The 11,226-nt window shown below is 34.9% G+C and overlaps 1 protein-coding gene and 2 pseudogenes across 4 annotated transcripts; 2 read left to right on the top strand and 1 right to left on the bottom strand.

Annotated features, from left to right (window-relative positions):
* Positions 1 to 326: 326 nt before the first annotated feature.
* On the top strand, positions 327 to 3,334 carry LOC143531619 (exosome complex component RRP4 homolog). Its single transcript, XM_077026878.1, has 7 exons — positions 327 to 522; positions 612 to 713; positions 801 to 846; positions 925 to 1,014; positions 1,660 to 1,725; positions 2,316 to 2,384; positions 2,710 to 3,334. Exons 1-7 carry the CDS (start codon positions 386 to 388, stop codon positions 3,172 to 3,174), a joined length of 975 nt encoding a protein of 324 aa, XP_076882993.1. The 5' UTR covers positions 327 to 385; the 3' UTR covers positions 3,175 to 3,334.
* A 914-nt stretch (positions 3,335 to 4,248) lies between these two features.
* LOC143531679 (transcription termination factor MTERF4, chloroplastic pseudogene) lies at positions 4,249 to 7,632 on the top strand (annotated as a pseudogene). Of its 2 annotated transcripts, XR_013135063.1 has the most exons (3): positions 4,249 to 4,316; positions 5,183 to 6,790; positions 7,356 to 7,632. The product of XR_013135063.1 is annotated as a transcription termination factor MTERF4, chloroplastic pseudogene, transcript variant X1 (transcript). The 2 variants fall into 2 exon arrangements; XR_013135064.1 differs by lacking the exon at positions 7,356 to 7,632 and having other exon boundaries at positions 4,256 to 4,316; positions 5,190 to 6,961.
* Positions 7,633 to 8,031: 399 nt separating this feature from the next.
* Positions 8,032 to 8,933, bottom strand: LOC143531647 (protein RESISTANCE TO PHYTOPHTHORA 1, chloroplastic-like; annotated as a pseudogene). Its single transcript, XR_013135054.1, has 4 exons — positions 8,886 to 8,933; positions 8,642 to 8,828; positions 8,309 to 8,478; positions 8,032 to 8,208 (listed from the first exon to the last, which is right to left on the bottom strand). The product of XR_013135054.1 is annotated as a protein RESISTANCE TO PHYTOPHTHORA 1, chloroplastic-like (transcript).
* Between the last annotated feature and the right edge of the window lie 2,293 nt (positions 8,934 to 11,226).

Here is an 11,226-nt window from a genome sequence, read left to right on the forward strand (position 1 = left end):
CATGATATTACCGGAAAAAAATAATCCTAAAAAGTCCAACCTCTTAAAAAATACAATATATACCCGAAAAAAGCTTGACAACCCCAAAAACAGAGTTTTTTCAATACCCGGAAATAGGGCATTAAAATACTCGGTTCTATAACCGACCGGAACCCGATACATATGGTATGGTTTATAAAGACAATACCCGTACCCGACCCCCACCCGGGTATTAACGATATAAAATAATTAAGAATAACAATTCCAATTCTGGTCCGGGCAGGCTTAATCAAACAAGCTCCATCCATGATGGGCTTTTATTTGTTTGCTTTTATATTGAGGGAGGGGTTTAATTAGGGTTTAAAGCATCAATACAAGAGAGATTGAGATTGAGATTGAGATTGAGATGGGAGGCATGGATCTACCATTGAATCAGACGCAGAAAGTAAGGCTGCAAACAGCACTCGAATCTCTCTCTGCCGCTGCTAATTCCGTCACCGTCGCAGACACCATTCCCGTCAACCAAGAAGACAACATTCTCAAGTATTCCTATATGTCTTGTTTTAGCTTTATATTTTCTTCTTCTTACAGACACAACTAATTATTATTATTATTATTGTAACAACTTTTAGGGGCCATGGGACTACAGTGGTTGATGGTGAGGTTGTTGCAACTGTATGTGGAGTCATCGAGCGCGTTGATAAACTCGTCTCTGTTCGCACTTTGAGAGCCAGGTTTTTTTATATGCTTCATTAAACTATATATATATATATATATATGAAACCTAATTAATTGTTTGGTTTGGTTTCATATTGGTGTAGGTATAAGCCTGACGTCGGTGATATTCTTGTCGGCCGTGTTATCGAGGTAAGTTTTAACTATTAGTTGATTTTAATGATTATATTTATTATTAATTTAAGATGTATTATGGTTATATATGTGAAGGTGGCTCAAAAGAGGTGGAAGTTGGAGGTTAATTTTAGCCAACATGCAGTATTGATGCTTTCTTCTATGAATTTTCCAGACGGGATACAGGTATTATTATATCTTCAACTATGTTGTGTTGTATGCATTGCTCGGTGTTAAAATATGATTTCTATGCTGATATGTGCACTATTGTCAATAATATGAATGCTTTCGTGCGTCTGTTTCTTATATCTAGAAATATATTTGCAACTTAGAGAACTAAGCAATCAATTACGTAACGCACCACTATTGACAATATTTTATAGTAATAAAATAGAATACCAGTGTATTGCTTTTCTGTCTTATGAAGATGCAACTTCTGCCATGTCACAATGTTTAATTGAAGTTTCTGTCTAAACAATCAATTACGTAAAACACAACTATTGACACAAAGTTGAGATAGCGTGTGAACTACAACTTCTCACAAACATCTTATGACACCGTTAATGTGCAAATTAGTGAAGTCGGATCAGAAATATCCAACTTTAAAAACTTTTAATTTTGTAATTCTGTATTTCTGTTTAACCCAAATGATTTATACTGTTATATGCTGCTCTAAATATATATATATATATATTGAATAATAATGTTATAACGTATGTGATTTGTATATTCTGTGAATCATAAATATTTTCAGCTGTGTTACTGTGTTTTTTTCAAGATTGTTTATATTTGTGTATATTTAACATCTCAATTTATTCTTTTAATTACTAGAGACGGAGAACTGCAGATGATGAGCTCAATATGCGTAGCATTTTTCAAGAAAATGATGTCGTCTGTGTAAGTTCCTGACCTCCTTTCTTGAAACTAGTTTATTGTTTTTTTATAAATTATTTTCTCTGAGAATTTTTCTATGCAAAATAAAGTTGAAAAATAAATCAGATTTTCTATTGATTTTGACTTTTGATTTGTAAAAGAGTCCTAAAATGGTAATAGCATCTAAAACGCTAGGGGCAGTTTTGACCCATTACTTTGAGATGAGTTGATTTGTGTTATTTTTTAGGGAAAGTTTTACATATATCACTACAAACATTCTAACGTATCATGTATATATCCAAACTAAAATCAAAATATCATATATATATCCTTTCCTTTTAATTTATAAGTTTATATTACAAATCAAATTGTCAGTACCATATTTATAGCATACTCCATTAATAGTTTTTCAGATTGTTGTTCTCACTAAAATGCCAAGAATGTTTATTGGCTTCGGTTTGGAAATCACCAAGTTATAGACTAGTAGCAATAATGACATATTAATTAGAGCTAAGAGTGTTTTGAAATGAAACAGGTTGATCGTGTTGATAGTGTCCTGAAGTTTATCTAAATTCTTGTAACTTAAAATAATATGATTAATTTTATTGTTTTAGGCTGAGGTTCGTGAAAAAATGCGAGATGGGGGTTTCCAACTGCATGCAAGGAGCGAGAAATATGGAAAGGTTTGACTTTATATACACAATAACATAATATATATTGTTTAGTTATCTTATCCCAATATATGCATATATACATGTATAATTATTTTTAAGTATGTATATAGACTTATTATATTAATAATAGCCTCGTTTGATTTCACAAGCCTAATCGAGCTCTGTATATGAAGCTCGGGCTCGGGCTCGGGCTTGTTTATCATGTGAGCTTATTTTAAAGCTCGAGCTTGTTTAAGCTTGGCTCGGTTCGAGCTTTTAGTGAGCTGATCACGAATATGTTTGATGCCATGATTGTTACCATAATCATTTAAGAAACTAATATTCTGTTACACAGCTAGAAAAGGGTCAGATGCTCACAGTATCTCCATATCTAGTAAAAAAGCGCAAGCACCATTTCTCCCACTTAGAAGAATACGGGGTCGACTTAATACTTGGATGTAACGGGTTCATATGGGTCGGTGAACATGTTGAAGTCAAAGATAAAATGATTGAAGATGAACCGACACCCACTAAACCCGACTCAGAAAACAACAAATCCCAAAAATCAATAAGCCTTGAAGATCAAGAAGAAGCTTACACTCCATTGAAAACCCGAGAAAGCATATGTAGGATTGCAAATGCTATCAGGGTTTTGTCTACATTGGGATTTACTATCACAGTTGAAGTGATTACTGAAATTGTTGATATGAGCGTTAAAAAGGGTGTTGATGTACATGATATGCTTGGAGCTGAGTTTTGTGTTTTGGTTGCTGAAAAAGAAGCTGAAAGAAGAAGCTTGTTGGCACGAAGGAATCGGTAATTTTGGGACATGCCATTTTATGGTTGTTTTTAGAGAAGTGTTTAAAATAGTTTATATAGTCTTCGATGGAAAGTAATCTGGATTACATGTGATGGGTTTGTTAACTTGTTGACTAGCTTGGATTATAAATGCTTTCATGATTTGCTTTTAACGGCTTTGCTTGTTTCTTTTTATTTGTATTACAATTAAAGTTTTTGGATTATATATTTTGTTATTGGAGGGTATATACATACCAATTTAACATGTCTCAAAGGAGGTTCTGGGTTGCACATAAAGATTATCTGTGTATGGATGTTATTCGGATTTGATTATGTGAAAACGAAAACCTATCAGAAGCATATAAACGTTATACAAATACTTTGCATCAGTGTAGGTGATTGTGTGCGTGTTTGCCTCTCGCCTCAACTATGAAGACCTTACCATCTTAAATGTGGCTCATGTTTTTAGAAATCATTAATGCAATATAGATGTCTGTATCTTTTATCATTTAACACCAATGTAGTTAACTAAAGTGCACACTCGCCTCCTCGTGAAACATAGGGGTGTGCATGAAACCGAATCGAAAAAACAAAACGAATTGGAAACCGACGGTTCGGTTTTTTAGTAAGAACCGATATATCGGCTTTGGTTTGGTCTTGTGATTTTAAGTAAAACCCGATATAAGCCAAAATGTACACAATCTATTAATTATTAATTTTTTAAAAAAATAATAGCCTCAATTTGAAAGTATCATGAGTCAAACTTCTTTGGTTCGAAAATTACTAGCCCGGTTAGCAAGACCGAAAACAACCGAATTGAACCCGAAAATCCAAAAGCGAAAAACTGAAAAACCAAAAAACCGAAACTTCGGTTGGTTTTATCCCAAAACTGCACAACATGATGCAAAGTTAATTAAAATTTGGACAAAATTAAGTGTGGGAGGAGTGAATATGGATGTTTATGATTAGGAGGAGGTGGAATTAGAACTTAACGATAGAGAAGGGGGCAATTATTATTATTATTATTATTATTATTATTATTATTATTATTATTATTATTATTATAAAATAGAAATAGAAATAGAAATATCCGTCCATCCGATATCCTCCGGTTAACAATAACAAACATTACAGTACAGGTTCAGTCAGTCACAGCAGCAACCGGTAGTTCTTTCCTTCTACTATCATATTGATATTCAAGTAAACCCAATAGAATAGAATAGACCAATGCGTTATTATATCTGTTTTTGTTTGTGATTATCCCTAGGGTTTTTGTGTTTTTCTTACATAATTAATATCTTCATTTAGTTTAATTGTTTGTAATTTATAAAATCTATAGTGCACTTGCACCTTTTACATTCCCCCCAATCCGCCCGCGGTTTTATTTTGATAACCAAACAAACCCAACAAAAATTATAAAGTTTAATTGCTAGGTTGCTGTTACAAATCAAATTTTAACTAACAAACATGAATGAACACAATGCTGGAAATCTGCCCAAACCGAACTATTCTGCTTTAAAAAGTGTACCTAAAAACTAAAATGTTTTATTCGTTGTCCTCGTTCAAAAAAACTCCAGAAAAGATTCTAATGAATTCCCCCACTCTTTGGAGGGATTTGGAATTCCTTTTATTTAAAGGAATTTGAAGGAATTGAAATCCAATTCCAATTCCAATTCCAATTCCAAATCTTTGAACCGAACACACCAAAATGGAATTAAGATGCCATGCCATGGGATTTCAATTCCAATTCCTTTGAATTCCCACGAATTCTGTGAAACGAACACGCCCAAAATGTTTACTTGATAAATAAGTTTATATGTAAAACAAATGAGAGATATGCTGTTTCTGGTTGTAAGCCAAGCGAACCATGATGAATGTAATATCATACTTTATTAACGGTTTGGTATAGAACAATAACATAATTACAAGCTTGACCATAACTGTTATTTGTTATTTCAGCTGCCACATTTACATGTTTCTTGTAAATAGTAAACCTCTTAACGACACTTCTAAATCTTGTAATATTACAGGCTGCAGATTTATTTGGATGTACAACAAGCATGAAGATCATAGGCAGCTATAACTGCATACCCAAATCAAGTATGTTAATCGTGCACCATGAGATATCTTCCCTTATGTTTCTCAAGCCAAAATTACTAAGTCCAAGTTATCACCAAAAAAGAAACAGTTTTATTACAAAACTGCAATGTTCTGTTGCTAGTAGACCATACGCCTCGAGTTCTGACCCGACCCGTTCCAATAATAAAAAACAACCAAAACCCTCATCGTTATACGGTCGTGCAAGCTTATTAGAAATGAAAAACGAACGAATCGCCAACCGGGCTCGCGTTTACGAGTTTTTAAAAAGTATTAATATTGAACCAGACGAGCTTGACGGATTAGAACTTCCCGTAACCGTGGATGTTATGAAAGAACGGGTTGATTTTCTTCACACATTAGGGTTAACAGTTGAAGATATAAACAACTACCCTCTTGTTCTAGGCTGTAGTGTCAAGAAAAACATGATCCCGGTTCTTGATTATTTAGGTAAACTAGGTGTCAAACGGTCAAACTTAACCGAGTTTTTAAGACGGTACCCGCAAGTTCTTCACGCCAGTGTCGTAGTCGATCTTGCACCCGTTGTTAAGTATCTAGAAGGGCTGGATATTAAACCGAATGACATTCCACGTGTTCTTGAAAAGTACCCGGAAGTTTTAGGGTATAAACTCGAGGGTACAATGAGCACGTCGGTAGCGTATTTAGTTGGAATTGGGGTTTCAAGACGGGAAATTGGTGGAATTTTAACAAGATATCCTGAGATTTTAGGAATGCGAGTCGGGAGAGTGATCAAACCGTTCGTTGAGTATCTTGAAAGCGTAGGAATCCCGACATTAGCTGTGGCCCGTTTGATTGAAAAACGACCTCACATACTTGGGTTCGGGTTAAACGATCGTATCAAACTGAATGTCAAGTTTTTAACCGAGTTTGGTGTCCGGGAATCGTTTATTTGTTCAATAATCGCACAATATCCTGAAATTATCGGGCTCGATCTTGGCCAAAAGCTATCTAAACAGCTAACTTTCCTTGCATCACTCATTAATCTAACCCGTGAAGATTTTGGGAAAGTTATTGAAAAGATGCCACAAATTGTGAGTTTAAGTAACGCAGCTGTCGTGAAGCATGTCGATTTTTTGAAAACGTGCGGGTTTTCTGAAACACACGTGAAAAAAATGGTTATTTTGTGTCCACAAATTCTTGCTTTGAATATGGATATTATGAAATTGAATTTTGATTATTTTCATAAGATGGGTCGGGAATTGGACGAGTTGGTTGATTTCCCGGCTTTTTTTACTTACGGTTTGGAGTCGACTATAAGACCGAGGCATCAAATGGTTGCTAGAAAGGGACTTAAATGTTCACTTGCGTGGCTTCTTAATTGTTCGGATAGTAAATTTGAGGAAAGGATGAGATATGACACGATAGATGTTGATGAGATGGAAACCGAGTCTTCATTTGACATGAATAGTTTGATGCGGCCTAGGAATAATGAGTCAGATTCTGAGTATGATGAAGATAGTGACGAGGAGTATCTGTAGGCAGGTTTAATGTAGCAGTCTGGAAGAGCAAAATATTATGCGGTATGTAATATGTTTTGGTTCTAAATTATGTTTGTTAACTTTCGTTTGTAATGAATTGGTTTTTTATAGTTTGTGATGGAATGAGTGAGTATTTAGGTGTTGTTTAAGGATGAAGTGACGTTGCGTGTAAGCAGTAATCATGAAAACCAACAGCTCGTGAGCCTAGCCGAGCTCGGGCTTATCTAAGCTTAAGCTCGTCTTTAAGAGTGCCTGAGCTCGGCTTCTTTTGAGCTCGAGCTCAGCTCGTGAGTAATTATTCAAGCTCGAGCTTGGCTCTGGCTCACCTTGTTTATTATTTATTAATGATTTAGTTATTTTATTTATATATATTTACATTTATTTTTTTTCATTAATAATCAAATATATATTATTTAGTTATATTATCATTTTTATATATATGATATCGAGCCTATTATTCATATAAATATAATAATTATTTAGCTTCGCGAGCCTATGTCTGGCTCGATATGCGAAGCTCAGGCTCGAGCCTCTTTGTTAAGTGAGCTCCAATGTAGGTTTAGGCTTGTTTAAGCTCGACTCTGTTCTAAGATCTGATTTTGAGTAGGTCAAGAGTGGCCCGGCTGGTTTACGTCATGACGAGATGATGTTGGTTTTGTTGAAAGTGATGAGATGAGTTATTATGGCTATCTAGATCCAGATCCTACAAGTCCTAGTCAACCCTGCAGGTCATTAAGTGGTGCAGCATTTTGAATAGGAAGGACTGATTAAAACCCTGTTAGATTGTGAATTGTTTTGTAGTGCATGTTCTTTAAGAAAATATATTTAATACATTTTATTTGTTATATTTGTAAGTTTGTTAATGCTATAATTTATTTGAGTTATTGTAAAACGAGTAACAAATATTATATTGAAACTTTTTCAAATTAGAGGTTACCCCAAATAACATTAATACCACTTATCTTTGAATAACACAAAGAGAGCTGAATCAGATTAGGTCTTGGTTTCTGTTTTAAAGCTGTTAATAAAGTTTGCCTGGACAATGCACTTTTCCGGTTAAAAAAACTACATGTACTGCACAAAACCTTCCCATGCCCAAAAGTCTTCGGCAGGCTCATTTTACATGAGCCTCGAAGTACACCTTGCACCTCACCAAGGCGTGCTCTGGTGCGCTTTTTAAAAACCAGAATCTGGCCCGCTTGGGTTGTTAGGTCCGATCCAGGACCCGAATTGATTCAAAGTTTCAAACTGCTAGCTCAAACCTATCTTAGCAGCCTCAGCAATGACATTTGAGAATTCATTTTCTTTATAAATTAATAAAAGTATACATGAATACACAGGGTATGAAGATCCATATACATTTTCCTACCCTGTTGTAAACAACCTTATGTAAAACTATTAAGCTCCAATCCAACACCATTTAGAATGAACTACTACTCCCTTTTCTGTGGCCACCCTAGCTGCAAAAAAACATCAAAACAATCATAAAAAGTTAATCAAGAGACAAAATGTATACGGATCGGATGGGGGTCTAGTTGGGTTCCAAGTAAAAGATTTTACCTTCCAAGCATACATAGCAAAAAAAGCTACTGTGTCTGCGGACCAGACAACCGCAAAAGATTTCAAGAAAAATGGGATTATAACATTCAGCAGCGGGACAAGAAGAAACAGATAGTTGAGAGCTTCCTTTTCATTTTTTGAACAGTCTCGTGCACGAAGGGAAGGAATTGCTGTAAACAAGTTCAACTTTTAATATCACTATACATGTTCAAGTGTCAATTCTTCTAGTACAGATACAAAAATGGGGTGAACCAAAACTGATGCGGGTATAATAAAAGTTGGGAGCCTAAACTTTAACAAATGAATAAGTAATTGAAAGAAAATGTAGCTTACTAAACATCCAGATGGACCATGAGTCTCCAAATATCAGGTTCATTTGATGGGAATATAAGGTTATAAGACAGGGCTCCACCCAAGAGCATTGAAGCATATGCTTGAACCTCAAAGACAGTGTATAAGGTTGATCCAGGTACAATGTTGAAGCCCTAGGAGCAAATGTAGCAGCAGTTTTCTGAACAACCTGTTACACAAAGTAGGTACTAAGAAGAGATGTGGTAGGCGTGTTTGGGTGTTGTACCTTTTTTAGGTCTTTGTCGATGGCAGGCGTGTTGTTTGATGACTCTAGTTATTATTATTATAGTTGAATCAAACCACAATAGCACTGCACTCTTTGCTTGCTTCAACGGAAAATAAAAGGATAAGGAACAAAGGAAGGAAGGAAGGAAGATTTTCCCTTTTTATAATTCATAATAATTATAATAAAATGAATAAAACAAATATTCTATTAACAAAAATATACTGAGATGGTTGCGATCCTACCTTTATTCTTGCACCCTGACTATTAACGATAATTAACCATTTATCTCACTACCCTAAACACTCACTAATAGCTAAAAGAAAACGTGTAGATAGGGTCCATAACGACTACAAGCGATGACCAAGTCAAAGACCTATTAGGCCAAACGTATTGGGGCGGGAGTTTGGTCGAAATTGGGCTAGAAGGGGCACGAACACCCCCCCCCCCCCCGGTGATATGTGGGCGAAATGGGGCGGGGTTCTTTTGTCGCCGGATTGTTTGAAGATTAATATTATTATATTAAATTTGACCGTTGCAACAGTCAAATATATAAAAAAAAATTAATTAATTAAAACAATATATAAATATCTATATAAACATACACCTTCTTCTCCATTTCATATCCAATTCTTACACAATCCATATCCAAAATTTTCAAAAAATCTAGCAAAATGAATCCTACAAACAACCCGAACCAACTGAAACCCGTGGAACTCACCGATATCATCACAGAAATGATAAAAAAACACGAAAAGTTTAATGAGGAACTCAACGATACCATGAGAGAAACCAACAAACAACACGAAAAGATTGCCGCTATGATGGAGTTGCGGGAAATGAGCAAAGAATACGAATCCCTCAAAGCGGCCGGGCCACACGAAGAGGCCGCATTGTTGCAACGACGACGAGTCGAAAAAATGCGCGAATATTATGGATATTAGTTTTTTTTAGTTATGTATTTTTTTTGTATTTCTTTTTAATTTTAATGCATTTTAATTTAATTATTTAAATAAATTGGTTGTTATTTAATTAGTTTAATTATAAAAAGAAAATAATAAAAAAGACACTATGGGCCCAACTTGTAGCCCCTACACCATTACACCCCAAAAACAAATTTTCACTTCTTGCTGACTGGGCGCCACGTGTCACAATTCGCCCCCAATTGTAGCCCCTCCACTACAAATGACCTTAAATATGCGGGATCCAGTTACCTCTTTTTATAAGATATCAATTACTTTTATAAATGTGACCGTCAGAAGACTTATTTAGTTATTTATACTAAATACTTTGTAGTTGTTTGAGTAAAGACACATGAAGAATAGTTTATAACAGTTATGTAAGTGTTGCCCAAGTTGAAGTCGTAGTAAATAAACAGGATTTTCAGGGTACCAGTTTATTTTTATTTTATTATAAATAGAGGCTATTACATGGCATAGAGACACATGATATCTCACACTCATAGCACTCATTTCAACCTAGATGCCATTGTAATTGTTCTTAATCTCTATTCACTTTTGATGATGCCGGGAGATAATTTTCCCTCTTGAGGGTTTGCGCCAAAGATCCTCACAGGGATCAAGGGTTTTTCCACGCTATATCCAGTGTCACTTTATCAGTTACTTTGCTTTATTTCACTCCTTATTGAAAAACACACTACTTCAATTTCATATTATATTAAAAAATTGCTTTTGTAATTTTTGACCAAAATAGTTTGGCGTCCACCGTGGGACAAGTGGTGTATGCATACATATTATATATTACTTTGATTGCCACATAAGCAATATAATTTAACAATTAAGGCGTGCCAACTCAGCAACAAACTAACGGAGTCAGTCATACGTTAGTCATGAACCGTTAGAAACAAATACCCCTTTAGTTGGGACTGCCACCAACCTAGTGTTATTTTTTCCTAAATGAAATGCAGGAAATTATTTTTTTATATTGAGATGTATTTAAAAAAATAAAATCCAATAAATTACAAGTTGTTTATCAATTCTAACCATAATTAAATTGATGTCCAAGTCTCTTTCAAGTTTCAACGATTCTAAACAAAAACCAGGCCAGCACATACATATCAAGTCATACAAAGGACCAAAAAAGCTCGACAAATTCAAGTCGAGTTAAAAACTGGGACCAACTCTTTATAGGCTTCCAAATTCATATTTTGGTACTCATAACCGATACATTTTGACTCGGATCTAACTTGATTGTTAACAACTTGACTCATTTGTATCCCTATTGATCTTCGAGATTGCACACAAGGATCAAATTACTAATTTACAGACAATAAAATCACTTGTGTTTCATCATAGCCCAAGTCATGTTTAGGGTTTGTAAGACC

Source organism: Bidens hawaiensis, unplaced genomic scaffold (genome assembly GCF_021521415.1).
Source record: "Bidens hawaiensis isolate Kalapana, Puna unplaced genomic scaffold, B.hawaiensis_p1.1 tig00009196_1, whole genome shotgun sequence".
NCBI lineage: Eukaryota > Viridiplantae > Streptophyta > Magnoliopsida > Asterales > Asteraceae > Bidens > Bidens hawaiensis.

Excerpts from the sequence above, each read along its gene's own strand:
- LOC143531619 (XM_077026878.1), top strand. The coding sequence starts at position 386 with ATGGGAGGCATGGATCTACCATTGAATCAGACGCAGAAAGTAAGGCTG. Across the intron at positions 847-924 it reads TTGTCGGCCGTGTTATCGAG|GTGGCTCAAAAGAGGTGGAA; the intron begins GTAAGTTTTAAC and ends ATATATGTGAAG. Across the intron at positions 1,726-2,315 it reads AAGAAAATGATGTCGTCTGT|GCTGAGGTTCGTGAAAAAAT; the intron begins GTAAGTTCCTGA and ends TTATTGTTTTAG.